Below are 27,660 nucleotides of genomic sequence, written 5' to 3'. Positions count from 1 at the left end.
CTTAATTGGGTTGTGGATTTAAGAGATAAATAATTATGAACAGTATGGACTATATTCATAAGAGGTAATAGTATTATGTACATGTTAAATTTTGTGAGTGATAAATTGTGTAGGAGAATGTTCTTGTTAGGAGAATTGTGAAATATTTATATTTATAATTGCATATAATGGACTGAGGATCAATATCAGAATTTTTAAAAGAAGTACACAATAAAGACAAAGGAAAAAATGGGTAAATAAGTAATCCACAGAATAAGAAACAAGAATAACCAACAAAATGTAAACATAGTAAAAAAGGCCTGCAAGTCATGCCCCACTGATGGGAGTATAACTTTGGATAATTTGGAATTATTGTCTGGAAAATGCAGAAATTCTATGAGCCAGCAATTCCTTAGAAAAACATGTGTACCCTAGGAGTTGTGTACAAGAATGCTCATATCACTGTAATGGCACGCTATTGGAAAAGTGAACTATTTTCATACTAGATAAAATGTAAATATCAGTGTGGATGAAACTTACAAATACTGTGGAGCAGACAAAGAAGTTGAAGAATATATGCATGATTCCAATAAAATATTAAAGTGTGCAAAACAAATACTATGGATTGCTTAAAGATACATACACACAGTAGAAATAGAAAGAAATGCTCAGAAATAATAAACACCAAACTCAGGAGAGTGGATATCTCTTTGGAAAAGGGTTGCAACCTGATAGGTGGCTTCAAATGTATTGTGCTGTTTTTTTCTTAATCTTGTGTTTGGTGCCTATGTTAATTCACACGAGAAATATGAATTATTGAGTGCCTGCCTGTACCATGCACTGGTCTAGACACTGGAGATTACAAACACTTCTGCCTTGGTGGTGCTTGCATTCAAGCAAATGTAAAATGTATATCTTTGGGTATATATGAAATATTTCATTATAAAATTAAAATTTTAATGAGAAAAAAATGGAAGTGAAACTTCAATTTTAAAATGCTAAACTAAGGTCAATCTCTGGGCCACCCAAAGCAATAGGATATGGAAAAGCACATTGTCTAAGGAAACTGGAAGATCTTTGAAACCACTATCTACGAAACATAGTTACAAAACATAATTTAAGTTTAGGAGCTAGGTAGGAGTGAGTTGCAAGGTTTGTTTCAGATGGAAGATTCGTTTAACGCCCTTCCCCATCCCTCATTTCATTGCTCTGCAGGGCAGGGGAGTAAAAACTTGAGTGTTAAACTACGAAGTGACTTCATGAAGAGCAGTGAGCACCCACTACCTATCATACCTTAAGTATTTAACCCGCTTTCTGATTGGAAAGGGTACATTCAGGTGCTGAATGATTAAAAATTTGGTGAGCCCATTTGCCTAGAGAGACAAGTTACAAAGAACGAGGACGAAGCAGGTGGCAAGCAGAGAAGCCCCTCCTCTAGGGCGGACTCTGCGTCAGCCCCGCCCGTACGACGGGAGGGGCGGAGCGAGGGCGTAAGGCCAGAGTGCATCGGAGAGCCTTGGACTGGGAGTGAGGGAGGAAGCTTGGAAGGGAAATTGTAATTGGGCAAGGGCAGGTGACACGCCTACAGTATTTGCGCAAGTAGCCGGACACCCCGGAACCGCCCAACGACCGTCTTCGAGCTTCTTGTAGCCGGCACGCTGAGAACTCCACCCTTGGAGTCACCTGTTGGAGCACCACGCCTGCTTCGTCTTGCGCATGCGTATTGCCCGCCGCAGGGGCGTGGAGTCACGTGTTAGGGCGCGAGCGGTCTTCCAGCGGGTGCTTCCTGTCCAGGCTGCCGCCAAAGGCGGCGGGAGCCCTGGGCGGTTCCGACAGAAGTCCCGGGTTGGAAAGTTGGATCCGCCGCGAGGTATGCCGCGTACCTTCACCCCGTCGAGGGGAGACCTGGGATGGCGGGGGAGATGGAGTCGGCTGGGGCCGGGCAGGGCGCTGCGTCCTGCCGCGCGGGAGTGGGGTCCCCCGGCTTCGCCTCTCCTCCGCACTCGGCTGCCCTCTTCTGAGCCCGAGCCTGCGTCCGGCACCGATACCCCCAGCTCGGTGTCCCTGGAACCACAGACTTGGCGTATCTGACCTCGTCTTTTCCCTGAGCCTGCTCACTCACTGTCCCCGCTCAGTTGACGGTCCGCCATTCACCCACGACATGAAATCTGAAGCCTGGAGTCACCCTGAGCTCCCCCTCCCGTGCGCCCACGTCCAGTTAATCTCGGAGTCGTGTTGATTTTATCCCCGACTCGAATCCATCCACTTCTCGCCACCCCCACGCCACCGCAGCTCTCCCCTTTGCCAAGTCCGTTGCAAGACGGGACGGTTTCCAGCCTCCATTCTCCGTCCTACCTCCTTCCCTTCAGCCAGAAGGATGTTTGTATGACTCTCCCACCTGATACCGTCACGTACGTTGCCCTCACAATAATGCCCAAACTGCTTAAAATTTAACGGTTTTTCTATTTTGCCCCTTACATTTTCACCTTCACTTGTGCCATTTTGTGTCTCACACTTACACCCTAGTAATCCCAGGTCTCTAGTTTCCTAGCGCAGGTCAGACCTTCTCACCTCAGAACCATTATCAGTTGTTCCGTCTGTTTGGAATCCTTTTCCCCAGATTCTGTGTGACTTAGCAGAGGCGTCACCTCAAAGAAACCTTTTCTCTCTGCTGGATAAGGGGTGGCCCCTGAAGCAGCCCTGTGTGGTTTTTGTTTATTGATGATGAGGCTGTCTCCACCATGTAAATGGCCTTTGAAGGTTGAGAACATGTCAGATTCATTCCTGCTCTCCCAGTGCTCAACACAGAGTCTCCGACATATACCGTGTTTCCCCGAAAGTAAGACCTAGCCGGACAATCAGCTCTAATGCGTCTTTTGGAGTAAAAATTAATGTAAGACCCGATCTTATTTTACATTAATTTATTGTATTGTATTATGACATGTAATATAAGACCGGGTCTTACATTAATTTTTGCTCTAAAAGACACATTAGAGCTGATTGTCCAGCTAGGTCTTATTTTTGGGGAAACACGGTAGGTCCTATGAATGGTTGTGTTCTCTGAGAGAATCAGAATTATGAGTCATGTTTCTCTAGAGCAGAACTGGCGATAGAACTTGTGATGAAAATGTTCAATATTTGTGCTGGCCAATGGTCATTGGCAGAGGAACTGGATTTTTAATTCTAGTTTAAATGTAAATAGTCATATATGGCTACCATATTTGACAGCACAGCTTTAGAGCCTTTGTGAGTCTTACCCAGCCTTGTACCCACCCACCCTTTACCTAGAGTTACTTCCCTGAATCTGTCTTCCTAGGCCCCTCCCCACTCAATCTCTTGCGTTTAATCCAAATTTGTCAAACCATTTCTGTAACTTTTTGTTTGTCCACACCCCCCACTTACACCGATTAACAGGTGGTCCCCATCCCTTTCATCTCCCTTGTTGCTTGCATTGGTGCTATACTTGCAGTGTTAGTGTTTCATCCTTTGGTGTTAAACATTGCCTTCTTTCTCTCGAGTTGGGAGTTTACCAACCACACCTACTACAGGTAGCACTCTTGGGGGAGGAGCTTGAAGTCTGCTCCAGCCTGAGTCTCTTCTACTCCCCACTAGACAGGTATCTATCTAGGCTACCAAGATGCCAGGGCCAAGACCTCGGAAGGGCCCTCAGGCCAGCGGCCAGGGTGTGGCAGCTGCCAAGCAGGTATGTATAAAGGCTTCTTCACCCCGGGCTAATCTGAGGATGGGGGTTCATAAACAGCTTGGGCAAACTGGGTTACCTGTATGGTATCCCTGTTAGTCCAAAGACTTGGAGCAGTGCCTACTGGTGTTGGCAGAGCCCTTAGAGACCCTCTGCCTAGCCCCTGCCACACACACGTTTCAATCCAGGCATCCTGCTATGGCCACTTCCATATGAGTGATCTGGATGGAGTGTTCAGGAACCTCCAAAGTTCAAGGTGTTCTGAAGGGGCATCAGTGCTCTCATGGGTTCCTCATTAGGCCACAACTCTGCTTGCCAACCAAGGATGCAGGGCTGGAGGGTTATGTCCATTGGGAGAGCTTTGCTGCCTTAGAGGTCTCTCCTCTGATCTTCTCTCTGTTTGTTTTGGGCCCACGTCCTGAGACTTCTCAGTCCATTTGTATTGTCTTAAAAGAGGCAGATAAGGAAGGTGGTAGGATAAAGGGCATAGACTCCCGTCACAAGATCTTATTTTAAATTCTAGCTCTGCCACTTACAAGGTTGTTTCAGTTTCATCAGAACATGGAGATATAAATAGGACCTACCTTTCTTAGAGTAGTCAGATTTATAGAGACAGGAAGTAGAATGTGGTTACCAGAGCCTGGGGTAGGGAAGAAAGGGGAGTTATTGTTTAATGGGTACAGAGTTTTAGTTCTGCAAGATGCAAAGAGTTCTGTGAATGGATAGTGGTAATGGTAGCACAACAGTGTGAGTGAATGTAATGCCACTGAGTTCTACACTTAAAGTGGTTAAGGTAACAATTTTCCTGTTACGTGTGTTTTCTAATTTTAAAAACAGGACCTATCTCTCAGGGTTGTGAGAATGAACTACCAAGATAGTCACGTAGAGTGCTAAGTCCAGTGCCTGGCAGCTAGTGCTGTTGTCATCAGTAATGATAATGGCAGTGGAGCCTTACTGGGTTCTCTGGAGTCACCAGGGAGAAGAGTGTCCTAAGGGGTAATGCTCAGGCCTCTTTCCCTCTCTGCACGCTGGGCCTCAGTGAAGGAGCCACGGACCGGAGACTGGCTCTGGGGCTGGGCTCCACCTCTGTCTCATTGAGTGGTTCCTGAGAAATCTTCTTTGCTCTCAGCTGGGGCTCTTTGTGGAATTCCGCCCTGAGGACATGCTGCTGGGGACGGAGGAGACTGAAGATGATGGAGACCTGGAGGCTGAGCTGCTGGCCCTCACTGGGGAAGTGGGAACCATAGGCAGGAAGCCAGCACCCAAGGGACAGGGTGAGTTTATGGCGCTGGGCAGGACTCAGTGCTGGGACCAGACGGGCTCAGGCAGGTGGGGGAGAGGATCCTCTCCGCACAGCTGAGGAACCAGCCAGATCTCCTGTTCCTTCTGATAGCCACGTGCCTTCTGCAGCACTCCCACCAAGAAGCTGTCTTGCTCTGCTCACATACCCATGTGATGGGGAGCTCACTTTTTCCCTGGACTGCCTCCCTCACCTTAGTGGACAGTCAGCAATCTGATTCTGCACCTGACTCAGGGCCCTGTCCTCACCTAGTGTAGAGTAGGGGCTCAGTGCAGACAAATTAGGCACTAAAAAGTGGAGAGAAATTGTGTCAAATGAATGAATAAGTGGAATATCCCTTCCCAGCCTGGAAGAGGACAGAGACATGAAGTCTGGGAGAGTCAGAGGGTCTAAATCTTCCTCTCTTCTCTCACCAGGAACCCTCCGAGAGAACCCCCCCACCAGTCCCATGTACCCCTTAGTTGAGGGAGCTGAGGATAATGGGAGGACCTTGGAAGGGGCTCACTGGTCTTGGAGAAACACGGCCCTCCATTCTTAGTCCAAACCTGCTTTGGGGTTAGGTGAGCCTGGGTTTGAATCATGGCTCTGCCACTTAATAGGATTGCAGTATGAGGAAAAGTAACATTGATAGTTGTGAGTTTACTCATATATAAAATGGTGATAATATTACCTATCTCGCAGAATTATTGCGGACGTTAAAAATGGATGTTAAAAGTCTAGATATGTGAAAGATGTAGTTAGGGGGAATGGATGAATACGTCTAAGAGCTATTACAACAAACATGCTGAGGAGGTCTCGTTAGGGAGACCACCTCAGGGAAGATGTAGATGCCTCATCACTGCACTGTACACCTGAAGCTGAAGCTGAACAATAATGAGTGTCAATTATATGTCTATATATATATGTGTATGTATATAGTTACAAGAAGCGGAGTACAGCATTAGGAATAGAAATGTAATGGCTCTGTGCGATGTCAGAGGGGTAGCGGATGGGGGTGGAGGGTTGACACATTTTGAGTGACATAAATGATAAATCTCTATTTAAAAAAAAATGCCGTGGAGGAAGCAGATTGTGGCCTTTTGGGGGGCCCAGGAAGGTTTCCCAGCTGAGGGTCTTTGAACTGGGTCATAAAGGAAGAGCAGGAGTTTTACAAGTCGGACTTTGGCTGTGGAAGGGCAGGATTTCTACCTGGATGCAGAAATGCTCCGTGCATTGAAGATGCTCCCTTAGTCTTCGTGGGCCTTTTTTGAGTTGCCCTGCCCTGACTCTCTGTTCCCCCAGGCCCCTTGCCTATGACCCACATCGAGAAGTTGGCGGCAGACTGTATGCGGGATGAGGAGGAGGAGGAGGAGGACGAAGGGCTGGAGGAGGACGCAGACTTGCTGGTGCGTCTGGCAGGCTGGTGTCCGAGGGCTCTGGGCAAGCCTGTGGGTGAGCCCGTGGGCAAGCCTGGGTTTGTCCTTGTGTGCTCGGGTGTTCAGTGAGTGCCTTGCCCTTCTTGGGCCCGTTTTCCTGACTCCGGTGTGAGACTAGTCTCCTTTGATGTCTGGTGTGAGCTCTGCATTTGGGGATTCTCACATTTGTAGCCTTCCCTGGTTAAAAGGCTATCCTCAGTTAGATTAAAGAAGTATTTTGGTAAAGGGGACTTGCAGGCACAATGCCTAATGTTGGGAAGTACTGCTGGGGGAGAAGGTCCGTTATTTTCAGATCCTGTCAGAGATACCTCTGTGAGGCTGTGAGGCTCCCAAGCTCCTGGGACTTGTGTCTCTCCAGAGCGAGCTGCAGGAGGTCCTGGGTGCAGATGAGGATGCTGGGCCCCTGGATGACGATGAGACAGTCAGCTGTGATGGCTCTGGGGAGAAGGGACAGGAAAACATCGAACCCCCAGTGCAGACAACTCTCCTAACAGCTTCAGTCCCAGCGGCTCAGGTAGGTTCTAGAGGGATCCTTTGTGCCTTTGATGCCCCCACGTATCCATGTGTAACATGCATGTAGCATGGCTTGCATAGAAAGGCTGCAGTAACCCTTTCCAGGGCCCTACTCCAGCTGCACCCTGACCAGCAACTGAGCACAAGAAACTCTTTGGTGGCTGGCTGGCCTCAAAGGCCTCTCTGTTCTCCCAGACCACCCCCGCAGCTGTCCCCAGATTGTCTGGGTCTCTGTGTTTGCCTCTGACATGGCCTCTGGCCTGTCCAGTGAGTCTTTGCCTCCTCCATTGTGACTTGCAGGTTCTTCCTTCTCCTTGAATCCAAGAGCTCTGTTTTCTTGGGCAGCTTCCTTGCAGGGAGGGAGCAACAAGGGCCTAGCTGGCTCTGGAGTGGCCAGGTCCTGAACTGAAGTATTTACAGGTTGGAGGGCCTCAGGGGCTGCAGGCTCTGCTGGAGGATCGGATCCATAACTATCGGGGGGCTGCGGCCAACGCCAAGGAGGCAGGTGAAGCCGCCAAAGCCAGGCGCTATGAGCGTGGCCTGAAGGTCAGTTGGGCCCGGCCACGGATCAGGGCTGGGAGGAGTGAGTGGGGCTGAGGTCAGCGGGTAAGGCAGCAGGAAGTTAGGCCACTGGAGGGGCGGGATCCCTGGCCTGTCTTCAGCAGGGTCCAGACCAAGATGGCTGCTAGTTTTTTGGCTCTTCTCTCCCTCAGATGCTAGAGTCCCAGCTGGCTGCTGTGAGGAAAGGCAGGAAGATCAATGAGGATGAGATTCCACCTCCAGTGGCCTCGGGCAAGAAGCCCCTGGCCCCGCAGGAAACAGCCAACAGGAGCCCTGAGGCAGACCCCCCAGCTGCTCCCACCTTGGAGCCAGGTATCTAGAGACACTCAAATCCTGTCCTGGTTCTCAAGATCAGAGTCCACTGCCTGCTTACCCATCCTGCCATTGTCGCTGCCGTCAGTCACACCTTCCCTGAGAGGTCCTTAGGCCAACTAGACCTGTGGGCACTGGGAACCCAGGGCATGTCCCTTCTTTGACCCTGATGTCCGCTTTGGGCTTTTTGTTTCTCCACAGACGCTTCTCAGCCTGAGATGAGCCTCTTGGGCAGCCCTGGCATTTCTGCCCCACCTGATTCAGACCCAGACCCACGGGCCCTGTTGTTGGTCCGACAGAGAGAGTACAAAGTGGCTGCCCTGAATGCCAAGCGGGCTGGAGACCTAGACTGTGCCCGAGAGCTCATGAGGATTGGGAAGGTACGACATCTGGCTTAGGGGCCCTGTGTCCAACCCCTCACAGATGAGGCAATGACCTGCCCAAGGTCAAACAGGTAGATTGGCTAAGACTTGAGTGAGACTGGCCTGAGGGGGAGTTTATTTCAGCCTAGGCTCTTGTGTTTCCCTGGCTTATGCCCACACCTGCTGTTCTTACTACTGCAGAGATTTGGTGCTGTCCTGGAGGCCCTGGAGAAGGGGGATCCTGTGGACCTGAGCGCCATGCCCCCAGCACCTGAGGGTCAGTATGAGGATGGTGGGGGGGAACCTGGTCAGACTGGGGCTGGCCAGGCATCCCACCTACACTTCTGCTCCGGGTCCCCCAGACCTGAAGCCCCTCTCACAGCCTTCCAAGGCCCTCAGAATACCCTCAGTCGTACCCCCAGCAGTGGAGCGAGTACAGCAAGTGATGGCCCCTGACACCCCCATAACCCCAGGTAGGACAAAATTGTGGGGCTGTGGAGTGGAAACTTGGGAATAGGCAGGCAATGCTGATGCCATCTCCTTCCTCCTTTCAAGTGGCCCATCCTGAGCCACAGACGGTGCTAGACGCTCTGCAACAGAGGCTGAACAAGTACCGTGAGGCAGGCATCCAGGCCCGGGGCAGTGGGGATGAGCGCAAGGCCCGGATGCACGAGCGCATTGCCAAGGTGGGCCCTCAGCCATGCAGCCCTGCGGTGTCAGCCTCTCCCCGGCTGGCTGCGCTGTCTTCTCCTGCAGCTAGCCCTGGTCTTTGAGTCTCCATCTGCCTGTCTCGCTCTCTCTCTGGAGCTCTTACTGCCTTCAGGGCCTTTTCTTCCTGGGGCTGCTGTTTTTCAGTCTTCCTCTCTCTCTCTCCCTATGCGGACCCTGCAGACTGCTGCCCACCATAGGTCCCTCCCTTCCTTCCCTTGCAGCAATATCAAGATGCCATTCGAGCACACCGAGCAGGACGGAAAGTTGATTTTGCTGAGTTGCCTGTCCCTCCGGGTGAGTGGTGCTTGGCCCAGGGTCTTTATGAGATGGTCTGTGAGAACGATGAGGGGAGGAGGAGATTGTTTTCTAACGTAGCTGCCTCCACTCTGTGGGAGCCACCCATCCCGGCCGAGGCCCACGGCAGCGTAGTGCTTCCCTGAGGCTGCCCTGCCCCTCTCTGAGCTCACTCTCTTCCACAGGATTCCCCCCCATACCCGGTCTGGAGCCCACTGCAGGCACTGAGGAGGATGCAGTGGCAGCGACTTTAGCAGCTGCCCAGAAGCTGGCCACCTCGGAGGATGCGGCCCCAGCAGAGGAAGATGAGGATGAGGTGTGGCTGAGGGCCTGAGACTCCAGGGATTGGTCAGGAAGATGGCAGATGAGGGATTAACACAGACCCCATTGTCCGTACTAACAAGCCCCGCGAGACGGATTCTTTCGTCCATTTTACAGAGAGAAAACTTGGCCAACAGCTCCCAGACAAGCAAAGCTAGATTCAAACTAAGGTCTGCTGACTCCGGAGCCCAGATCCCCAATACCCTGCTGTCTCCTGTTGAGGAGCTTAGCTCAGAGAGCTTTATGAGGCTTTTTTAGCTCAGAGTTTCTAGGGCCCAGAAGGGGAAGCCATTCATCTCAGTTCACACGTAAGTTAGTGCAGCGTTCAGGAAGAGTGTCTGAGTCTAGGAGTTGCCTTGGCTGGGGTGGGGAACAGACCCCCTGTGACAGCCTCCTGGTCACCTGCAGGATGAGTCTGCAGCCCAGGCCCCAGTGGCCAAGAAGCCAGCACAACCTCTGGTCCCTTCATCCCGGCCCCTGCCGCAGCCTAAGGCCTCGAGTTCTAAGGAGTCACTGAATCCGTCTGGTGAGTTAGGGAAAGAGGGATGGAGCGAAGACTCGCGTGACGGGCAGGCGTGGCTCTAACCAGCGTTGCTCTCCCTTCAGTGCGGGAACAGCTGACACTGCTGGAAGCACGGAGACTGCAGTACCAGCGGGCAGCCGTGCAGGCCAAGCGAGGCCAGGACCTGGAACAGGCCAAAGCTCATCTGCGGGTGGCCAAATGCCTTGAGGCTCAGATCATCCAGGTCCGAGCCGGCCGACCTATAGACCTCTCCAAGGTGAGTCCCACCTGGTTAAGCAGCAGGACTTCTCAAGGGGTGCAGGGGTGTTGGGGTTGGGGGTGTGTTTGATGGGCAGCTGTGAATGAGGCAGCTGCTTGCAGGAGGTGGGACTTGGATAGGATGTAGTGACAGCTGGAAAAGAGCCTTTTGTTTATGCCTCTTTCTACCCATGGCCTCAGGAGAGGCTGGGGGAAGGCCAGGTGGGCTGCCTGTGGTCAGAGATGACAGGGCAGGGCGAGGCTAGTGGGAGGCAGAGTGTTGTAGCGCCTGGGATAGAATGGGAGGCCGTGAGTTCCCATCACGGGAGGTTAGAAGAAGCTGCAGGAACATCCAGTTTGGAATCCTGCTTTTGTTAGGCTCAGTAGAGGAATAATCTGACTCTTGGGGCCCCTGAGGGGCCTTATAACCTGGGTAGGTGCCTTCACCCTTGACGGATGAGGAGGGTGACTTCATCCTCATTCACCATGAGGACCTGCGACTCTCCCAGAAGGCTGAGGAAGTGTACACCCAGCTACAAAAAATGCTTCTGGAGCAACAGGAGGTCAGTAGACTGCTTGTCTGTACGCCCCTTTCAGTGCCCTCCCCTTTCATCTCTCTGGAGAAAGCACGGGGCTCAGACCAGATATTCTTAGATTCAAATTCTGGCTCTTCCATTTATTGGCTGTGTGACCTTGGGCAAGGCACATCCCCTCTCCGAACCACATTTTCCTCACCTGTGAAGTGGGATGATTAATATCCCTCCTTCGGGATAGTTAAGAAGTTCAAACTGTAGAGTGGAGGGGAAAATACTTTGAAGATGGGAGGAAGAAGTGTAAGGGGAGACAGATACGTATCTGTATAGGAAAACGTATACATATACTTGTGCCTATGGATCTGAAATGCTGCCTGCAAATCTGCCTTCTAAAATGATGTTTCTATTAGGTTTTGAAGATAGGACTTTGCTAAGTGAATTTTGGGGAATGGCTGTCATCAGGGAGGAAACAGCAAAAACTTAGGCAAAAAAGTGTTATGGGACTTAGGAACCGTGACCTTGGTGTATGTGTTGGGGGAGGTGAGGGGTGATACCATAGAAGGTTGGAGCTTTCAGAAATCAGGCCTCAAAAGCCAACCTAGAGTCACTGTGGGCCTCTGTTTTCAGAAGTGTCTGCTGTTCTCCAAGCAGTTCATGCACCAGGGCAATGTGGCCGAGACTACGCGGTAAATGCAAGGGGCTGGGTCTGGGACATGTGGAGTGGGAAGCAGAAAAGGAGCCCTGTCACACTGACACGTGCACCCGTCCCTGTCAGGTTTGAGAAGCTTGCTGACGACCGCAAGAAGCAGCTTGAGATCCTGCAGCTGGCCCAGGCGCAAGGCCTCGACCCTCCTAGCCACCACTTTGAGTTGAAGACATTCCAGACTGTGAGGTACCAAAGCCTAAGGGAGATATGCTGGACACCTGAAACTAATATAAAGTAATACTGAATGTCAACTGTAATTGGAAAACAGAAAAGCCTGAGGGAGACAAAGGCTCCATGCAGGGATGGGCCAGAGGCTGGGAGCCAGGACTTGAGACTAGGTCCCTCTAGTGAGGCTTCCCAAGCGTGGCCCTGCCGTAGGCACTGGGCCTGCGGGTCGGGGGGAAGGAGCCCTGGACTGGGGGTCACAGGCCAAGGTCTGTATACCATCTCTGCCACTGCTCTCCCAGGCAAGCTTTGCCTGCCTGGGCCGGGCCCAGTCTCCCCCTGAGCACCACTCGGCAGGCAGGCAGGCAGGCAGGAACTGGAAGAGGGGACCTTTTAAAACTCAGCGCACTCCTTCACTTTGGACTTTCTCCTTGCTTTCTGGTTACAGGATCTTCTCAGAACTCAACAGCACAGAAATGCATCTGGTCATTGTTCGGGGAATGAACCTCCCAGCCCCTCCAGGTAGTCCCAGGGCCACCCCTACTCCATGAGGCTCTTGCCCAGACACTCCACCCCCGGACAACAGGGAGGCACTGGCTCTCCCTCCACGTCAAGTGCTGGGCTCGTGGCTACTCGCTCTAACCCTGACTCCCATTTCTCCTTCATAGGGGTGACCCCTGATGACTTGGATGCTTTTGTACGGTTTGAGTTCCACTACCCTAACTCGGTGAGGTTCAGGACCCTGTGCTCAATTTCTCCCCATCCCTGGGAGGTCTGGCTATAGGAAGAGATTTGAAGGGGCCCATTCCCTATAGGGGTCCCTTCCGTCAACAGTGACTTAGCACAGAGTTTCTGGCCCTGTAGACCTGTTTTTTCGAGCTGTCCTGACTTCTCCCTTCTTACTGCTATAGGACCAGGCTCAGAAAAGCAAAACAGCTGTGGTGAAGAACACAAACTCTCCAGGTGAGGGCTGCTTTCTCCTCCCTCTCGCTCTCTGATATGTGTATGCAGCACTTGTGTTTCCAAATCGATTATCTTAGTTGGTACTCAACTTGGGAGATAAAGGGAGGTATTACTACTCCTCTGATGTAGTTGGGGAAACAGGCTCAGAGGTAAAGGCACTAGCCTATGGCCTCAAAGCAAGGAGGTGGTAGAAATGGGACTTGAATCTAGGAATCCAGATTCCAAATTCCAGGTCCCTCCCACTTTGGTATAATCGTGTGATAGTTTTTAAGAACTGCCCAGTGTGGACTTGCGGACGTCCAGGGCCAGAATACCTAGGTGTTCTGTCACCTTCTGGTGGTGGTCCCTCTGAATTGTAGGCAGAGACCAGCCCTGGCCTCTGGTAGCACTTCCTCAGGAAATCCCTGGGAGCTAAGCCTCTTGTCTTCTCCTGCTCTTGCAGAATTTGATCAACTCTTCAAACTAAACATCAACCGAAACCACCGGGGCTTCAGGAGGGTGATCCAAAGCAAAGGAATCAAGTTTGAAATCTTCCACAAAGGGTGAGGTCCCTGTCACAGTGCAAGGTGGGCTGGGAGGAATGGCTTTGAAGAGTTAGCGGAGAGTTGTATGCAGGGAAAGCAGGAATGAGCTGGCAGGGGTGGCTCGGTGAGGTTCAGGTAGAGGTGGATCCTCTGAACCTCATCTTCCAGGGCCCCTTCACACCCCTTCGTATAGCCAGACCTCCAAGGGATGGGGAGAAATTGAGCACAGGGTCCTGGAGTGGAAGATGAGGTTCAGAGGATCCACCTCTACCGGAACCTCCCCCGCCAGCTCATTCCTGCTCTCCCTGCCCCGTCCAACTCTGATAACTCTTGGCTCCCCAGATCCTTCTTCAGAAGTGACAAGCTGGTTGGCACAGCCCACCTGAAACTGGAGCGGCTGGAGAATGAGTGTGAGATCAGAGAGATTTTGGAGGTAGGATGCAGAGATTGTGGAGGTACAGTGGGCAAACCATAAGACTTGTTCAGTGAGTGTTGGGTCTTAAGTTACCATGAGTCCCTATTATAGATTTTTTGTACCCATTTATTTCAAAATGTCTACAGGTATGCTGTACAGTAGGTGCTACTCCCATTTCAAAAATGAAGAGATTCAGAGGGTCTGAGAAAGTTTTACAGCATCACCTAGACAGGAAGTAGCTATACTCTCCACAACACTCTGGGCCACTCAGTTCCTACAGATGGTGGATTACAGGGCCCTTGAGGGGTCTGGTCATTGCTGTCAGCTTGGCACGTACAAATTCCTAGGTTTGGGGGGCAGGGCAGAGTTATGGTTGGGGCAGTTGTCTGGCACCATGGTGAAGTGGAACAGCTCTGGACATAAGATTGATATGGCATTTCCAGATCAGGGAGCCACCAAAATGAAGCTCGTCTGTTTAGGAATTGGCCCCAGACAGCTCCTTAAGCATCTGTGAACTCATCAAATTTCATAAGCAGGGACTCTTTTAAGAGTTTGCCTCTGACCAGTGAAACTAAGGTCCAGAGAGGCAGAAGGGTGTTACATAAGCTCATACAGTGTGTCCCTGGCCAAGTGTGGCCAGACCCTTGCTGATGCCTTCATGGCTGGAGCTTTTCCCACTCCAGTGCATCTACGCGCCTCTGCCACCTGTTTGGGGGAACTCTTGTGTGTATTGGCTCTGTATTGGCCACGATGAGCGTGGTCAGACTTCTCCAGCCTGTAGCACTGCTTTGTACTCCAGCTGCCCCTCTCCTGCCCAGGAGGGAGGCGGCATGGTGGGTGGAACCCTGACCTGGGTTCTAGTCCTGGCCTTGCCACGCTATGGCTGTGGAATATAACACCCACTGCTCTCTAGGCCTTCAGAGAAGTGAGGGTTTGGGCTTAGTGGTTTTTAGGCTACACCTTTAAGTCAGAGCATTCTTCTAAGAGTTGCCATGGGGCAACTGAGCAGAACTCTTAGGTTTCTCATCTCCACCTCAGAGCATTGATGCTTATTTGGATTTTCATATTACTTTTTTTATAAGACTTACCTAAAACTGCCACCACCAAACATCAGGAGGGCAGGGTTGTCATGAAACGGAGACTCCTGAGTTGACATTGCAGGATGCTTTAGCTCCTCATTCCTTACCTGTGAGCATAGGGAGCGCCTGTTCCCATCACTTACCGTCTCCCTTTCTGCGGTCACAGGTCGTGGACGGAAGGAAGCCCACTGGGGGCAAGCTGGAGGTGAAGGTGAGGCTGCGGGAGCCTCTGAGTGGCCAGGATGTGCAGATGGTCACCGAGAACTGGCTGGTCCTGGAGCCCAGGGGCCTGTGAGGTGGGCAGCTGTCTGGGCCCTCAGAACCTCTGTCCCTGCTCTGCCTGGGCCCTTAACAGGGACACTTGCAGAATTCAACTCATATCTGGGGAGAAAGCCTAAGAATTTCTCATCTCTGAGGACAATCAGAGGCAACACTGTTGGGTATGGCTTGGGCTGAGTTTTCTTAGGATCCTCGGAACTGGGGAGGGGGATCCTCAGTAGAACTGGGGAGGGAAGTTAAACTTGCCCAGGTTTAACTAGCTTCAGGAAATCCTTTCTAAACTCTGTTTGTATATTCACTGTAGTTCAGACTTACTTCCTCCTTTCTGTGCTTTGTGCCTTGTGTAGCAGATGGTCAACGTTGAGGAGTCAGGCCAGCGACTGTGCAGAGCGTACTTTTCACAGCTTTGCTGGCTACAGAAGCTTTTGTACGTAAGGGAGACAGATGCTGCTATACAAACACCAAAGAGCTGTTAAGGACTGACCACCGCCCCGGTCTTCTGTTCCTGGCCCCTCCTTGGGCCTCCACACCAAAGCAAAGCCAACGATAGTGTCGTTGCTCTGCCACAGAGTCTTGCGTACAGCTTACCCAGCTCCCAGTTGCAATATTTCTGGATGTGCCTTTAAAAGATGTAACTGGAAGGGATGGGAGAACTTGAGAGTGATCGGAACCCTCCCACTCCCACTCCCCACCCCGTAGGGGCATGGTTCTGTGACTCCAGTTTGTCAACGTCAGCCTATGCCACACAACTGTTTACCCCAGCTCTGCCTGTGCCTTAGTTCCTGACAGCTGCTGCACTAGCCTGCCTGCTTCCCAAAGCTGTCAGCAGAAGAGGGAAATTATGTTCAGGACTGTGTGATGAGAAGTACACAAGGTTGTATCTTGGGTTCGATTCATGCACCTACCACTAAAAGACTAACTGGAGGGGGAAAAGTGTGTGTGTGTGTGTGTGTGTGTGTGTACACAATTTTAGGTAGCCATTTTTATTTAAGAAATTAGGTCTAACTCATAGAGCTCATGTACTCTACACAGCATGACCATCAGGTCCTAAACAAAAGCCCTGTCACTTTAAAAGCCAGAGTAGCAGTTTTAACATTTAATTGACAGAAACTGCTGCTATGGCTTCCTCTTGACAGAGGACAGAAGAAGGCTTGCCTCTTTAGCTTATCACCTAGGGAAATGCCCTACTTCTTTACCAAGAAATTCTCTTTGACTTTTTCTGAATGGATGGTGATGATGGAAAGATTTATAGTTCTAATAGACTTAATATTCAAAACTGCAGTATTCTACATTTCTTAGAAATAAACTAACATCCCAGCCCCCCTTCCCCCTTGAAGCATTAACTTAAGTTCAACAAAACATTCCTTAGGATCATTTTTAAAGGCTCTAAGTGAAGCAGATACATTCAGCTTACAGAGCACTACAGTACTGCAGGAGCACAGCTCAGGGATGGAGTTTTTGTGTGTGTCTTTTTCTGGGGTGGGGCTGGCCCGTGCTTCCCTGCCCTCAAGAGCACAGCACAAACGACAGACTGATGACTTTTCCAAGAGCTTTCTGGCCAGTTTTACTTACCTATCAGAGTGAACTACCACAATGTCCACAGATGACAGGATTATTACTTAATTGTAGTCACATCTGTGTGTCAAACAAGCAGTAATCTAGAATGAATGGAGGGTTGTTACCCTTAATAAGGTGGCCGGAGGGTTCCTGACCCAAGCCAGTGCTTACCAAGAGGGCTGGAAGCACGGCTGTGCTGATCCTCAAAGGTTCCAACGAGCCCTAGGAATTTCTAAACTTGGGCCTCTGTTGGTAATGCCTTACTCCAGTCCGATAGGAAGTACTCTGGGGTTCCAGACTTCCCTTTGCAACCTGTTCATTTTCAGTTTCCTTCACTGCTCTTTGGCTTTTTGGAAAACCACCTCCAGGCTGAGGGAGACAAGACAAAGCTGCCCACTGAACCTGGGGACTGGGGTTCTTTTTAAAAGGGCTTTGTTTTAGCTAAGGCTTGTAGGGGTCACTGGTAGTGGGAGGAGCCTGCCCAGTTTCATCTCGTCCTAAGATTTGTCCAAAGGCAGCCAGTGTTGGAGATTAGTGACTCAATGGGCACTTGGGAACCAGCCATGACCCAAATCATTTTTAAATTTTAAATTCTCTCTTCAATCTAGTGCAAAGCACACATTTTTTAAATTAGTGAACTGAACAAGATATGGAGGAAATTTTTCTTAAAATCAGGAAGGCTTGCTCATAATTAAACATCAAAGTATTTTATGACTTTCACACTGTTTTCCTTATAGAACTATTCTAAAACCTGCATTGTTGCTTACAAATTTGGAGAGCTTGTTTTCCAAATTTTGTGGGCAGCTCCTAGAAGATCTTGCCCCTGGTGCAGCTCCATTACAGATAGAATCTTCCCTCTTCGGGCCTCAGCTTCCCAAACTGTAGAGACGGTCTTATCATTCCTGCTCCACTCCTTAACCCTTCTGGCTACATGTGCAATTCCTAAAAATTCCATTACCATCATTATTAAAATGATTGTAGCATTATTAAAATAGAAACTACTATCACAAACTTACTAAATATAGAAACAATGTTCAGCAGATTGCTCACTGTCTGAAATGTATTAAATGCATAAATTATTCCCAGGATGACTCCCGTGTTTCCCGGAAAAGAAGACCTAGCTGGACCATCAGCTCTAATGCATCTTTTGGAGCAAGAATTAATATAAGACCCGGTATTATATATTACACTAATTATATTACCAGTCTTATAAGACTGGGTCTTATATTAATTTTTGCTCCAAAAGACACATTAGAGCTGATTGTCCGGCTAGGTCTTCTTTTCCGAGAAACACGGTGATTATGATAGAAGTAAAATCAGTTAGAAATTTTGGGTCCACCAGCATTTAGGAACCACTGTAGATGAGGGAAAAGATTAGATAAGAACTTACACAAAGTCCCATATTTCTATAGCCCTAGAGTCCAGCAGATGCTCAGAAAATGTTAATAAAAATAATTGGAGAAACTACATTGTCTAGCATTTGGTAAGACTTCAATAATTAAAAAAAATTTAATACTACCATAATGGCAATTCTGTTACTCTTCAGTTTATAAGGAGCTCTATATGTCAATCTTTAACATTCTAGAAAAATTTGACTTATTTAGAAATGTGGTTTCAGCCCTCTATTTTATATAACTCTTACACTACAGTGTATAAAAACAAGGAAAAAAGTAAACTAGCCTTGGCTATTTTATGCCCAATTCCACAAGATAATTTTACTAAACATAAAGGACATTATGTATTTGAGAATGCACCTGACTATGCAGGGTTAGAGTTTGTCCTTAGTGGGAGAATTAAAAAGCTTGCACTGATCCAAGAGAAATACATCCAATTGCAAGATGTATTTAGCTGAGCAGGAGGAAAGATAAACTTCTGTAGGAGTAGAACCAGCCTCTGTAGAAGTTTCAGACTTCCAAGGTATATACGGACCAAGCTAGGTATTAACACCCAAAATACTTGCCTCTATTAACAAGTGTTTCTTATTCTTGTCAGGTTTAGGGGGTGGTCTGAAGCCTCAGTCCTCAAAATGGGTGTTCTGTGGGCATCTACTCGTTTTTTTCTGTAGAAGCTCAGAGCCCGAGTCTCTGGGCAATGTCACAATCCCAGTTCTCTGCAACCAGCACTAGCAGTCTGGGCAGACGAGATGCAGAGTGCGGCCAGCCCCCACCACGGAAAAGGGATAATCTAGCTCCACACATTTGGAATTGAAGGACAGGCCTTCAGGCCACTGGAAAACAGCTGCTCCCCTCAACATGCCCCACAGCCTCTAACTGCCAAGTGCTCAGCCCAGCTGTAACTACTGGGCAGCAGCCTCTCACTATCCCAGAGACCAGCATTAGCTTCCAGAGGTTTCTTGGAGCTGTGCTTTAATGCAGATGTACCCTTTCCTGCTTGGCCCGGGGAGATGCCAATGACAAGGGAGTGAGTTACCCTAGAGCAGTGTTTTTCAAACTTTGGGTTGTAAATCCACTTAGTCTGTGACCAAAATAAACTTTTAATGAAAAAAATCAGAGCGCCTCACGTATATCATAGGTAAACCAAATCTTGGTTTCTAATACCACTCCCACTGAAAGAAAACATGGTTGATTCCAAGGCTGGGGCAGAGTAAGCACAAGATGAGCCTGGAGCATCTTGTTAGCCAGAAAAGGAAGTGTTTCCACCCCCACCACAAAAAAAAAAAAAAAAAAAAAAAAATGATAGTATGTTACAAAGCCGAAGGAGCTACTACCTTGAAGGGGCTCCCTCTGGCCAAAGCTGAGGCCATTTGAGCACCAAAATAATGAATTTAGAACCATTCAAAAAGTAATCCACAAGTCCATAGTGAAAATTAAATGAATGAATAAACAGGAAAGAAGAAAGGACTTTGCTTATAGATGACCAAGTGTAAATGGTAAATGTGAAGGGAGTGCTAGAATTGGAAAATCATTTTGTAGGCATCATAGTAAAAGATCAATTCAGACAAAAAACATCAGTGGATGCTAAATCTAAGGGGAAATTCTGATAAGATATTTGCAGGATCTGAAAATGTTTCTATACATTGGTTATTCATTCCAAGGGGAAAATATATAGTGGAGAAATTGGACAAAACCTTGACCAGGTGATCAAAATTGACCGTCATCAGTGAGGGGCAGGTGGCTATCAAGTGACCTCAGAGGTAAATTCCTTAAAAGGACACGTCACTTAGGATTCTAGCCAAGAATGCATAAACTGGTTCTAATTATGACAAGACACCAAATTCAAAATGAGGCATTTTCTATTAAAAAGTGTGGAGGGGGAACCTTTACTCCCCAGAAATATCGAGGACAAACGTGAGTCAGGAAAGCTACACGCCACGTCTGATCCTAGGCTAGAAACTTTACTAGATGGGAAGATGCTATGAAGGACATGAGATGCTGGGTTAAAGTATCATCAGTGTTAAATGGACTGAGAACTAAAGTAACGTAAGAGGATGTCATTTTTAGGAAATAAGCATTAAAGTACTTAGGGGTAAAGGGCTATGATGTATGCAACTCACTTAAGTGCCTCCAATATTTTGGAGACAACTGATCAAGTAAGGCAAAATGTTAAATATGTGAATAGGTGAATCTAGTTAAAACATACATAGATTTTTTTAACTTGCAACTTTCTTGGAAGTTTAAGTTATTTCTCAATAAAATGTTCTCAAAAATACCTCTAGTGTATATGATAACTAAAAATGTCTTGGGTGTATTCTGTCAGCTTTTACAGAAAGGCCCAATTCAGGACCTGCCATTCACTCAGGCAGACCCTGCGCGATCCTCACCTCGGCTCTGCTGTCCAAGTCACCTCATTTATACTGAGTCGCCCTTCCTTGAATAGAAAGGAGATGATAATCCATTGGGTCTTTGATTTACTTCAATGAATAATCTGGTAAAAACAAAAATCTAAATGTAACTTCCATTTGAAGTCACTGATGTAAATGGAACAAGATCAGTGTGATACTCTTTTTATATCAATTCTGTACAAAGAGTACAAGACTGATGCTTCATTTTTTATTTCCCCTCTTCCCTCCCACCCCACCCTTGGTGATGGTTGTACCCATTTGAGCATTTCTGAGCATAAGACTATAAGTCTTAAAACAGGAGCAGAATTCTTGTCTAAACAATAACAGAAAGGGAGTAGCTGCAAGGATAGCATAACTTGTGCAGTAACGGAAGCTGCCCAGATCTTGGTGGATAATGCACAGAAGACAGAATTATGGAACATCTGGCTCCCCAACCACCCTTTCCCACCCCAGTCCCCCAAGCCCCCACTCCCACCCCCACCCCAATTAATAGTGTTAACAAAAGCTTAATCTTCCAGTTCTAAAGTGCAAATGATTTGGGTGTGACTGCTGTTGCAACAGGTCTGAACAGGAAAAAAAAATGAAGTCCTCTGTTTATGCGATGTTTTCCAGAATATAAAAGATGAGTTCCATGACGATGGGGCCCTCACTGAGCTGGCAGGCCCCTCCATGGATCACCGGCACCAAAGCGCTGTCCAGATCGTTCATGTACTGCGAGGGAAGGGGCTGGCCATTGCTCCCTGCTTGATAGCCAACCTACACCACAGAGAGAAGGGGATGACGGGTTACTGGATAGAGAAGGTCTCTGCAGAGGGCTGAGGGCCACGGAGGCTGAGCGGGAAAGGAGATGCCCTTCTTGGCCATGGATTAGATACACAGCAGTTAACACAAATTTCTACTTTTCCCTGAATTGTCTGTCACTTATTCACCCTGACCCTGTGACTTGGTAGCCATCAGCCCTTGGGCAAGGCACTTAATCTGTTAAGGTCTGTTTCCCAAGAAGGGGCTAGGGGCAGAGAGGTATGGAATGTCAGAAATAATACCTAAATCTATGGTTTGTGAAAATGAAAATGGGAAATATACTAGTTAACAACTCCCTAACAAAGTAGGAACTGAGCATTTCATTTGTTCTACTAGTCATCCATTCATCCACACACCGTTTTCTGAACACCTACTACCACAGGGATTCAAAGGTGAATGTAATTGGCCTTTGCCCTTAAGAGGCCACACATTTAGCAGAAAAATTCTTTTTTTTTTTTTTAAAACTGTTTTAATCTCTGTGCAGCCAGATTATCAGTACCATTTGAGAAAGGACCACGATACCTCATTTGTATTACCCAGATGTGCTTAGTAGAGCATTAGGCAATACCTTCTTAAATAGAAAATGCTTGATTGATGACTCGTCAGGAAATGAGCCAGATACATAACCTTTCACATTTTCCCTGATAATGGCACAATTCTGCATCAAAGCAGGAGCACTGGGACATGTCACACGGATCCAAAATACACAGGAATGTACAGACATAGCTCACTTTATTGCACTTCGTTTCAATGTGCTTTGAAGATACTGAGTTTTTTGTAAATTGAAGAATTGTGGCAATCCTGTATCAGCACCATTTTCCCAATAGCATTTGCTCATTTTGTGTCTCTGTTGCATTTTGGTAATTCTCAAAATATTTCAAACTTTTTCATTATTATATTTGTTACAGTGACCTGTGATCAGTGATCTTTGATGTTACTACTATGACTTTTGGGGTGCCATGGACCATGCCCATACAAAATGGCAAACTTGATAAATGTGTGTGTTCTGACTGTTCCAGTGACTGGCCATTTACTCCATTCCTCTCCCTCTCCACGGGCTTCCAACTGTTCTCTGAGACACAACAATATTGAAATTAGGCCAATTAATAACCCTACAATGGACTAAGTAAAAGGAAGAGTCCCATGTCTCTCACTTCAAGTAAAAGCTAAAAATGATTAAGCTTAGTGAAGATTTAAAAAAAAAAGCTGAGGTTGAAAGCTGGGTCTCTTGCACCCGTTAGCCAAGTTGTGAACGCAAAGAAAAAGTTCTAGAAGGAAATTAAAAGTGCTACCCCGGTAAACATATGAATGATCAGAAAGTGAAACAGCCTGACTGCTGATATGGAGAGATGTAATGGTCTCAACAGAAGATCAAACCCGCCACAATATTCCCTTTAAGCCACAGCCTAATCCAGAGCAAGTCCCCAACTCTCTCCAATTCTATGAAGGCTGAGACAAGAGGAAGCTGCAGAAGAAAAGTTGGAAGTTAGCAGAGGTTGGTTCATGAGGTTTAAGGAAAGAAGACATCTCCATAACATGAAAGTACAAGGTGGGCCGGCCTGGTGGCTCAGGCGGTTAGAGCTCCATGCTCCTAATTCCGAAGGCTGCTGGTTCGATTCCCACATGGGCCAGTGGGCTCTCAACCACAAGGCTGCCAGTTCGATTCCTCGACTCCCTCAAGGGATGGTGGGCTCCGCCCCCTGCAACTAAGATTGAACAAGGCACCTTGAGCTGAGCTGCCGCTGAGCTCCCAGATGGCTCAGTTGGTTGGAGTGCATCCTCTCAACCACAAGATTGCCGGTTCAACTCCCGCAAGGGATGGTGGGCTGTGCCCCCTGCAACTAGAAACGGCAACTGGACCTGGAGCTGAGCTGCACCCGACACAACTAAAGACTAAAAGGACAACAACTTGAAGCTGAACGGCACCCTCCACTAAGATTGACTAAGATTGAAAGGACAACAACTTGACTTGGAAAACAGGCCTGGAAGTACACACTGTTCCCCAATAAAGTCCTGTTCCCCTTCCCCCCCCCCCAAAAAAAAGAAAGTACAAGGTGAAGCAGCAAGTGCTGATGGGGAAGCTGAAGCAAGTTATTCAGATCTAGCTAAGATAATGAAAGTGGCTACATTAAACAATAGATTTTCAATGGAGATGAAGCCAACTTTATAAGCCGCCTTTATAAGAAGAAAAAGCCATCTAGGACATGCGCAGCTAGAGAGTCAATGTCTGGCTTGAAATCTTCAAAGGACAGGCTGACTCTCTTGTTAGAACAGGGCTAATGCAGCTGGTGACTTAAAGCCAATGCTCATTTACCATTCCGAAGATCCTAAGAATTACACTAAATCTACTCTGCCTGTGCTTTATAAATTGAACAACAAAGGCTTGGATGACAGCACATCTATTTATAACATGGTTTACTGAGTATTTTAAGCCCACTGTTGAGACCTACTGCTCAGAAAAAAAAATTTTTTTCAAAACATTACTGCTCATTGACAATGCACCCAGTCACCCAAGAGCTCTGATGGAGGTGTACAATAAGATTAATGTTGTCATGACTTCTAACACAACATCCATTTTGCAGCCCACGGATCAAGGAGCACTTTCAACTTTCAAGTCTTATTATTTAAGAAATACATTCTGTAAGGCCATAGCTGCCACAGAGATTCCTCTGATGGATCTGGGCAAAGGAAACTGAAAACCCTCTGGAAAGGATTCACCATTCTAGATGCCATTAAGAACATTCGTGGGTGGCTGGGTGGCTCAGGTGGTTGGAGCGCCGTGCTCCTAATGCCGAGATCGCTGGTTCGATGCCCACATGGGCCAGTGAGTTGCGCTCTCTACAGCTAAGATTGTGAACAACGGGCTCGACCTAGAGCTGGGCTGCCGTGAGTGGCCGCCGGCCAGTGAGAGCTGCCGTGTGCTGCCGTGGCCTACCATGTGCTGCCCTGAGTGGCCGGCAGCTGGAGTGAGTGGCTCGCAGCCAGCGAGAGATGCTGTGAGCGGCCGACTGATGGCCCGCAACCATCTGCCTCAGCCAGAGGAGCGCAAGGCTATAATAGTACCAGCATGGGCCAGGGAGCTGTGTCCTCCACAACTAGACTGAGAAACAACGGCTTAAATCAGAGTTTGGGGGGTGGAATATCAATGTCAGCAGGAGTTTGGAAGAAGTTGCTCTCAACCCTTATGGATGACTTTGAGGGGCTCAAGACTTCAGTGGAGGAAATAAATGCAGATGTGGAAATAGCAAGAGACCTAGAATTAGAAGTGGAACCTGAAGTTGTGATTGTGATTGAATTACTGAAATCTTGTGATAAAATTTTATCAGATGAGGAGGGATGCTTATGGAAGAGCAAAGAAAGTGGTTTCTTGAGGTGGAATCTACTCCTGGTGAAGATGCTGTGAAGATTCTTGAAATGACAATAAAGGATTTAGAATATTACATAAACTTAGTTGATAAAGCAGAGACAGGATTTGAGAGGACTCCAATTTTGAAAGAAGTCCTACTGTGGGTAAAATGCCATCAAAGAACATTGTATATTACAGAGAAATCGTTTGTAACAGGAAGAGTCAATGCATCAAACTTCAGTGTTGTCTTATTTTAAGAAATTGCCACAGCCCCCCAACCTTCTTCAGCAACCACCACCCTGATCAGTCAGGAGCCATCAACAGCAAGGCAAGACCCTCCACCAGCAAAAAAATTATGACTTGCTGAAGGCTCAGATGACCACTAGCATTTTTTAGCAATAAAGTAGTTTTTGGTATGTACTTTTTTTAGGCACAATGCGATTGCACACTTAACAGACTCCAGTATAATGTAAACATAACTTTTACATGCACTGGAAAGCAAAAAATTCATGTGACTTGTTTTATTGCAATATTCACTTCATTGCGGTGGCCTGTAACCGAACCCGCTATATCTCCGAGGTCTGCCTGTAGAGAGATTAGAGTGCTAGGCCACAAGAGAGAAGGAATGGGACAAGGAATTGTGGGAAGGAGAAGCCCATGTGCTAAGAATGGATTATTACTACAAACAGCATTCAAAAAATTTAAGACAGGGAGAGAAGCCTGGCCATAGGAGACTCGAGTTGACAGGAAGATTAGTGGGGCAATAGCTCAAGTCCTATCCACTAACAAACAGGGAAATGTTGACAATAAGAAAACCTTGAGTGGGAGCTGCAGAGGCCAGTTAGCAGAGGCCTGCTATGGTCCGATTAAGAAAACAACAGGATACGGGATAGCTTGGGACCTGCTCTCTAAGAAAGGCAGAATGATTCCTGAAGGGTGGCACCGAAGTCATTCATACAGGCATGACAGGTCCTCACACACACTTCTCCTCCTAACCCTACACTCAGAAGAAAACCAAGTTCTTGGAAGACATTCTGGTGAAGAAGCCAAGATTCAAGTGGCTCAGAGAGTCTGACCCAGCAGCACAGCCCGTGTATTACTAAAGGAGGGAAGGCCAGAATCCTGTATCTGGTCAGGCCCAAGGTCCAGAGAATGAAACTCTGGGAACATGCGGGACAACTCACACGTCAGAAAACATGCACACACTCCACAACCTGTTTCAAAGGAACCTAAGACTCTCCTTACCTGATCTGAGTCAAGCGTCACACGGAGTCCCAGTTTAGTCATTCCATCTTCCTTCAGAAGTTTCAGGTGGGGACAGAGAGCAAGGCAAAAAGCCTTGGCAATATGCTCGGTCAGTCGGCTATGGTCTGCTGGATCACTCAGGCAACTGTGCTGGTCGTCATTTTCTAGGAAAAACACCTGTGCCCCAAACAAAAGAGACCTTTAAACCTTGTGTCCAGGAGATGTGGGAAGAAACAAGTCCATAAGCTCACTGTGTGTTTAGCACCTTGATCCCCTGAGATGTGCAAGAGGACCTGACAGATAGGATACCACAAAGTCCTTGGGCCAAAAATAGGGCACTAACGTCTTATACCTAAGAAACAATCTCAGTATCTGAATCTACAAAATGGTAGCAGCAACTGGCCTTTCTCCCTGAAAGCCCTAGGTAGAGTTATAATGGTACATTCTACTCAGAACCAGAAAGGGCTTACATTTTGCATTGTGCACTTATAAAAGGTAATCCCATATAATGGACAATTTTCTTAGGAATTGATCCTAGAATCAAACAGAACGGTCCATATAACTTATGTGACCCAAACCCTTCATATTACAGATTGCTCAGAGAAGACAGGAAACTCACCCAAGTGCATAAAAGTATTTAGAGACAGAGGCAGGGTCAAGCCCAGAATCCAAGTCTTCTGCCTCTTGTCACAGACAGAGCTTTTCCCGCCACATAGCCCTGCCCCTACTCCTGCCCCTGCCGAGGCCAGAGCTGTGTCAGTGTCCAGGGACTGAGCTGAGCACTGCACTGCGCACCGGCCGACGCACAGCAAATTTGGAATTGAGAGGCCTGAGTCCTAGTCACACAGGAGGGTCATGAGCAAGTCCTTTGGCTTCTTAATGCCCAATTTGCCTTCATAAAATGCAAAGCACCTGTCCTCTCTGGTTAAACAATAAATTATTTACAAGCAAAATATGCTTATATATGCCAATCCCTAGCTTACTGCTCAATAAGCAGCTTGTACTAAGAATACAGTGGTACCTCGGTTTTCGAACATCTCCATTGACGAACATTTTGGTTTATGAACGCTGTAAACCCAGAAGTAAATGCTTTGGTTTTCGAACACAACTCAGAAGTCGAACATGTCACACTGAGTGCAAGATCCTGAGGCCCAGCTGTCGGCTGTTTTCGAACGTTTCAGAGCTCATGGATTATGTTCGAAAACCGAGGTACCACTGTACTACAAAGGGGTGAGCTCTGAAGCCCTGTGCCTGATGCCTTAGTGAAAGCAGCAGTGTGAAATGATGCCAGGTGCTCTGGAGTGGGAGTCAGGGGACCTCTGGCCTCTGCTCTGCCAGTAACCAGCATCAAGCAAGTCACAAAGTCACACAGCCTCTCAGCCTGTTTTCTCATTATGCAAATGAAATGGGTTGCCTCCCTACCTTCCTGGGTTACTGGGGAGCAAAAAAGAGGGGACAGAGGTCAAACTTCTTTGTAAGCAATAAAGAGTTTTGCATGTTCCACTGAAAATGTGTCAGAGGAATCATCACTTCAAAGCATGCTGCTAAGACCACTGAGCTGTGTATGGAAACATCGAGCCTGATACGAAGAGTAAGTCACTTGGAACACAGCTCAGGAACTGAAGACCCAGGTTCTAATCTCTGTGCTATCAGGACTCAGCTATGTGAACTTGGGTAAGGCACTTAATCTCTCGTGGCCTGTGACCTTGTGTGTAAAATGGAAAAGCAAAAATCACAGAACTTTCCCCAAAATTACAACTTCTAAAGCTACAAGGAATCTTAGAGATCTTGAATTTAAGGCTTTATATTTTATAGATGAGTATAAATGAGGTTAAAAAGAAATTAAGAGACCTAGAACTACCTGTTTACTCTCAGAGAATAAATTTTCTGATTTGTCTGATATGTACACTGACAGGGTCCTTGCCCTACTCCTCATTCCCAGGTGAGCCTCTAATACCGCTTTCAAATTAAGGGAACAATATAGTAGAGAAGTGCTCAGGAGTTGGCCAGATCTGGG

At 47.8% G+C, this 27,660-nt stretch overlaps 2 protein-coding genes across 9 annotated transcripts in view; one reads left to right on the top strand and one right to left on the bottom strand.

Moving 5' to 3' along the window:
• The first annotated feature begins 1,493 nt into the window (after window positions 1-1,493).
• Window positions 1,494-20,993, top strand: CC2D1B (coiled-coil and C2 domain containing 1B). Of its 6 annotated transcripts, none has more exons than XM_033115837.1 (25): window positions 1,494-1,849; window positions 3,592-3,682; window positions 4,809-4,953; window positions 6,261-6,364; window positions 6,753-6,908; window positions 7,328-7,453; window positions 7,621-7,780; window positions 7,982-8,160; window positions 8,344-8,419; window positions 8,505-8,615; window positions 8,698-8,828; window positions 9,075-9,147; window positions 9,333-9,463; window positions 9,877-9,994; window positions 10,075-10,247; window positions 10,666-10,791; window positions 11,389-11,447; window positions 11,537-11,653; window positions 12,081-12,154; window positions 12,301-12,359; window positions 12,544-12,595; window positions 13,038-13,137; window positions 13,462-13,552; window positions 14,780-14,909; window positions 20,864-20,993. In XM_033115837.1, the coding sequence occupies exons 2-24, from the start codon at window positions 3,617-3,619 to the stop codon at window positions 14,906-14,908; spliced, it is 2,556 nt and encodes an 851-aa protein (XP_032971728.1). In that variant the 5' UTR covers window positions 1,494-1,849; window positions 3,592-3,616; the 3' UTR covers window position 14,909; window positions 20,864-20,993. The 6 variants fall into 6 exon arrangements, with proteins under 6 accessions (XP_032971728.1, XP_032971727.1, XP_032971726.1 ...); XM_033115836.1 differs by lacking the exon at window positions 20,864-20,993 and adding an exon at window positions 15,243-15,372; XM_033115835.1 differs by lacking the exon at window positions 20,864-20,993 and adding an exon at window positions 15,240-15,372.
• The window catches only part of ZFYVE9 (zinc finger FYVE-type containing 9), a 133,090-nt gene continuing 125,784 nt past the window's right edge, over window positions 20,355-27,660 (bottom strand). For 2 of the 3 annotated variants that reach the window (XM_033115833.1, XM_033115832.1), the window contains 2 exons: window positions 25,644-25,820; window positions 20,398-21,007 (listed from right to left, as the gene is read on the bottom strand). In XM_033115833.1, coding sequence (XP_032971724.1) covers window positions 20,846-21,007; window positions 25,644-25,820 — 339 coding nt within the window. In that variant the 3' untranslated portion in view covers window positions 20,398-20,845. Of the gene's footprint in view, window positions 21,008-25,643; window positions 25,821-27,660 lie in introns of all 3 variants that reach the window. The other variant, XM_033115834.1, reaches the window with a different exon arrangement.

This window comes from Rhinolophus ferrumequinum, chromosome 9, assembly GCF_004115265.2.
Source record: "Rhinolophus ferrumequinum isolate MPI-CBG mRhiFer1 chromosome 9, mRhiFer1_v1.p, whole genome shotgun sequence".
NCBI lineage: Eukaryota > Metazoa > Chordata > Mammalia > Chiroptera > Rhinolophidae > Rhinolophus > Rhinolophus ferrumequinum.
Note: the sequence above shows the minus strand (reverse complement) of the source record. Positions and strands in the feature narration are given on the sequence as shown.

What these genes read in the sequence shown, in the direction of transcription:
- CC2D1B (XM_033115837.1), top strand. Translation starts at nt 3,617, where the DNA reads ATGCCAGGGCCAAGACCTCGGAAGGGCCCTCAGGCCAGCGGCCAGGGT. An exon ending in GCTATGAGCGTGGCCTGAAG is followed by an intron (nt 7,454 to 7,620) that starts GTCAGTTGGGCC and finishes TCTCTCCCTCAG; the next exon opens with ATGCTAGAGTCCCAGCTGGC. An exon ending in AGTTCCACTACCCTAACTCG is followed by an intron (nt 12,360 to 12,543) that starts GTGAGGTTCAGG and finishes TTACTGCTATAG; the next exon opens with GACCAGGCTCAGAAAAGCAA.